Here is a 2,774-nt window from a genome sequence, read left to right as displayed (position 1 = left end):
TTTCTCCCAAAATTAATATTCATCTTCCCTTAATTAAAGTGCATGGTTTTTTAAAGAACTTATAATTATTGCATTTTTTCAAATTAAGACAACACCTTTTAATTAAGAGTATTTTAATATAAAAATAATTAATATATGAGAAAATATAAGTTAGATTTTACATAAAAATACAAATAATTATTATAAATTAGGTTTTATAAATAAGAAGAGAGGTGATATTATAATTTACTATATTCATACCATTATGATATACAATAATACTCCCTCTAAACTTATACATAAGCAAGAATAATTAATTTTATATAGATTAAAAAAGTTCATTAAATATATTTAATTTTTATAATTTTAAATAAAATATAAAATATATTTCATAATATATCCTTAATCTATTTATGATAGATAATATTTATGATAGATAATATTGTCATTTATTATCATAGATATATTTTTGAATTAATAACATTAAATAAAGTTAACTTATTTAAATTTACTTATATTATCTTCTAAAAATTTTAAGGATTTTTTTTTCTTATATATGAGTTTTGGGAGAGTAGGTGTTAAAGGTTGAAATAATCAATATGCATATGCGATCATAAATAAAGTATTAATTTCTTTGTTAACAACTAAATTATTAATTTTTATTTGATACGACTCTCGAGTTAATCCTTATTTTAATATATCTCAAATTTGAGTAGCTGTTAAAGGTTGAAATAATTAATATGCATATGCGATCATAAATAAAGTATGAATTTCTTTGTTAATAAATTATTAATTTTTATTTCATTGTCGACTCTCGTGTATCCATTTTTTAATATATTTCAAATTTTCAATGTTTGACAAAGAAGACAACCAAGACGAGGACAGCTGGCTACCTTCACAAATGGACAAACAAACTAAAATATATACATTAAATGCTTTTCATCACTTCACTTTAATATACAACCGACGACCACTGCACCAAATCACCATTATCTTTTATCTGAGGCGAGCCTTCGCATTGGTAATCGGTTCTGGCAGCCATGGATGCATCTTCTCTGCACATAGCAATGTTTCCATGGTTCGCAATGGGGCACCTAACTCCATTTCTGCACCTCTCAAACAAATTAGCAAAGAGGGGACACAGAATCTCCTTCTTCATCCCCAGAAGAACACAAGCCAAGTTAGAGCAATTCAACCTCTATCCACATCTCATAACCTTTTACCCTATCAACGTTCCTCACGTTGATGGCCTTCCCCATGGCGCAGAAACCACTTCCGATGTCTCTTTCCCCTTAGTTCCACTCATTATGACAGCCATGGACCGCACCGAGAACGACATAGAACTTCTCCTCCTTCATCTAAAGCCACAAATCGTTTTCTTTGACTTCACATATTGGCTTCCAAACATGACTCGTCGCTTGGGTATCAAATCTTTTCAATATGGCATCGTTAGCCCAGCCACCTTATCTTACACTACATCCCCAGCAAGGATGCAACACAGTGGTGACTTAACTCAACTCGATCTCATGCATCCGCCACATGGCTACCCTACTTCATCCATCAAGCTTCATGCTCATGAAGCAAAGTTCCTTGCTTCCATGAGAAACTGGGAGTTTGGTAGTGGTGTTCTCTTTTATAATCGCTTGTATAATGGTTTAAGACTATCAGATGCAATTGGATTCAAAGGTTGCAGGGAAATTGAAGGACCTTATGTTGATTACCTTGAGGAGCAGTTTGGGAAGCCTGTTTTACTTTCAGGACCTGTCTTACCTGAGCCACCCAACACTGTTTTAGATGAAAAATGGGGTTCATGGCTTGCAAAGTTCAAGGAAGGTTCAGTTATTTACTGTGCACTTGGGAGTGAATGGAAGTTATCACATGATCTGTTCCAAGAATTGTTGTTGGGTCTTGAACTTACAAACCTGCCTTTTTTGGCTGTTTTGAAAACTCCAATAGGGTTTGAAACAATTGAAGCTGCTCTCCCTGAAGGGTTCAAAGAGAGAGTTGAAGGGAGAGGAATTGTCCACAGTGGATGGATACAACAGCAACTGATTTTGGAACACCCATCAGTGGGTTGCTTCATAACACATTGTGGTGCTGGTTCATTGACAGAGGCACTAGTGAATAAGTGTCAGATAGTGTTGCTGCCACAGCTGGGTGGTGATCACATAGTTAATGCAAGGATGATGGGTGGCGTCTTAAAGGTTGGGGTTGAAGTGGAGAAGGGTGAAGAAGATGGGTTTTTCACAAAGGATAGTGTGTGCAAAGGTGTGAGAGTTGTGATGGATGAGGAGAATGAGGTTGGCAGAGAAGTTAGGGAAAATCATGCCAAACTGAGGAACTTCTTGGTAAGCCCCAATTTGGAGTCTGCATGTGTTGATAGCTTTTGTCAGAAGCTTCGAGATTTGCTCAGGTGATTAATTTCCAAGTTTTCAGAAACTGTGGAGAATGCTTGACGGTGCGAAATTTATAAGCATGACACGTATATGAATTCAGATTGCATTTTATATTATTGCTTCTTCTAGTGCATGGTTCTCGTATATATTCTCTTTCTTCAATTTGTTTTTGCTTTATTTCGGTTATATTTTGCTGGGTTTTAATTTGTTTGTTCAGTTTGGCTGTAAGCTATAAGCATTGATGAATGAATATGGGTCTTGCTTATATGATTGATCATTGAGCCATCATCTTATGGTCTTCTTAACCCAGCTACTGCTGGTCCGTGTGGACTTGTTGGATCACTACCCAATTTTTCCCTTTTCTTTTAGAACATTTCTTCTCTTTGCTTTGACGGTTAA

The 2,774-nt window shown here is 34.9% G+C and overlaps 1 protein-coding gene across 1 annotated transcript; it reads left to right on the top strand.

Moving 5' to 3' along the window:
- The first annotated feature begins 928 nt into the window (after positions 1-928).
- LOC109816505 (cyanidin 3-O-galactoside 2''-O-xylosyltransferase FGGT1) lies at positions 929-2,647 on the top strand. Its single transcript, XM_020381549.3, has one exon. The coding sequence runs from the start codon at positions 1,020-1,022 to the stop codon at positions 2,394-2,396; it is 1,377 nt and encodes a 458-aa protein (XP_020237138.1). The 5' UTR covers positions 929-1,019; the 3' UTR covers positions 2,397-2,647.
- Positions 2,648-2,774: the final 127 nt, after the last annotated feature.

The sequence above is a fragment of the Cajanus cajan genome, chromosome 10, assembly GCF_000230855.2.
Source record: "Cajanus cajan strain Asha chromosome 10, NIPB_CcT2T_4, whole genome shotgun sequence".
NCBI classification, from domain to species: domain Eukaryota; kingdom Viridiplantae; phylum Streptophyta; class Magnoliopsida; order Fabales; family Fabaceae; genus Cajanus; species Cajanus cajan.
This window is presented reverse-complemented; position numbering and strand designations above follow the sequence as displayed.

Coding starts and splice junctions, on each gene's coding strand:
- LOC109816505 (XM_020381549.3), top strand. CDS start 1,020: ATGGATGCATCTTCTCTGCACATAGCAATGTTTCCATGGTTCGCAATG.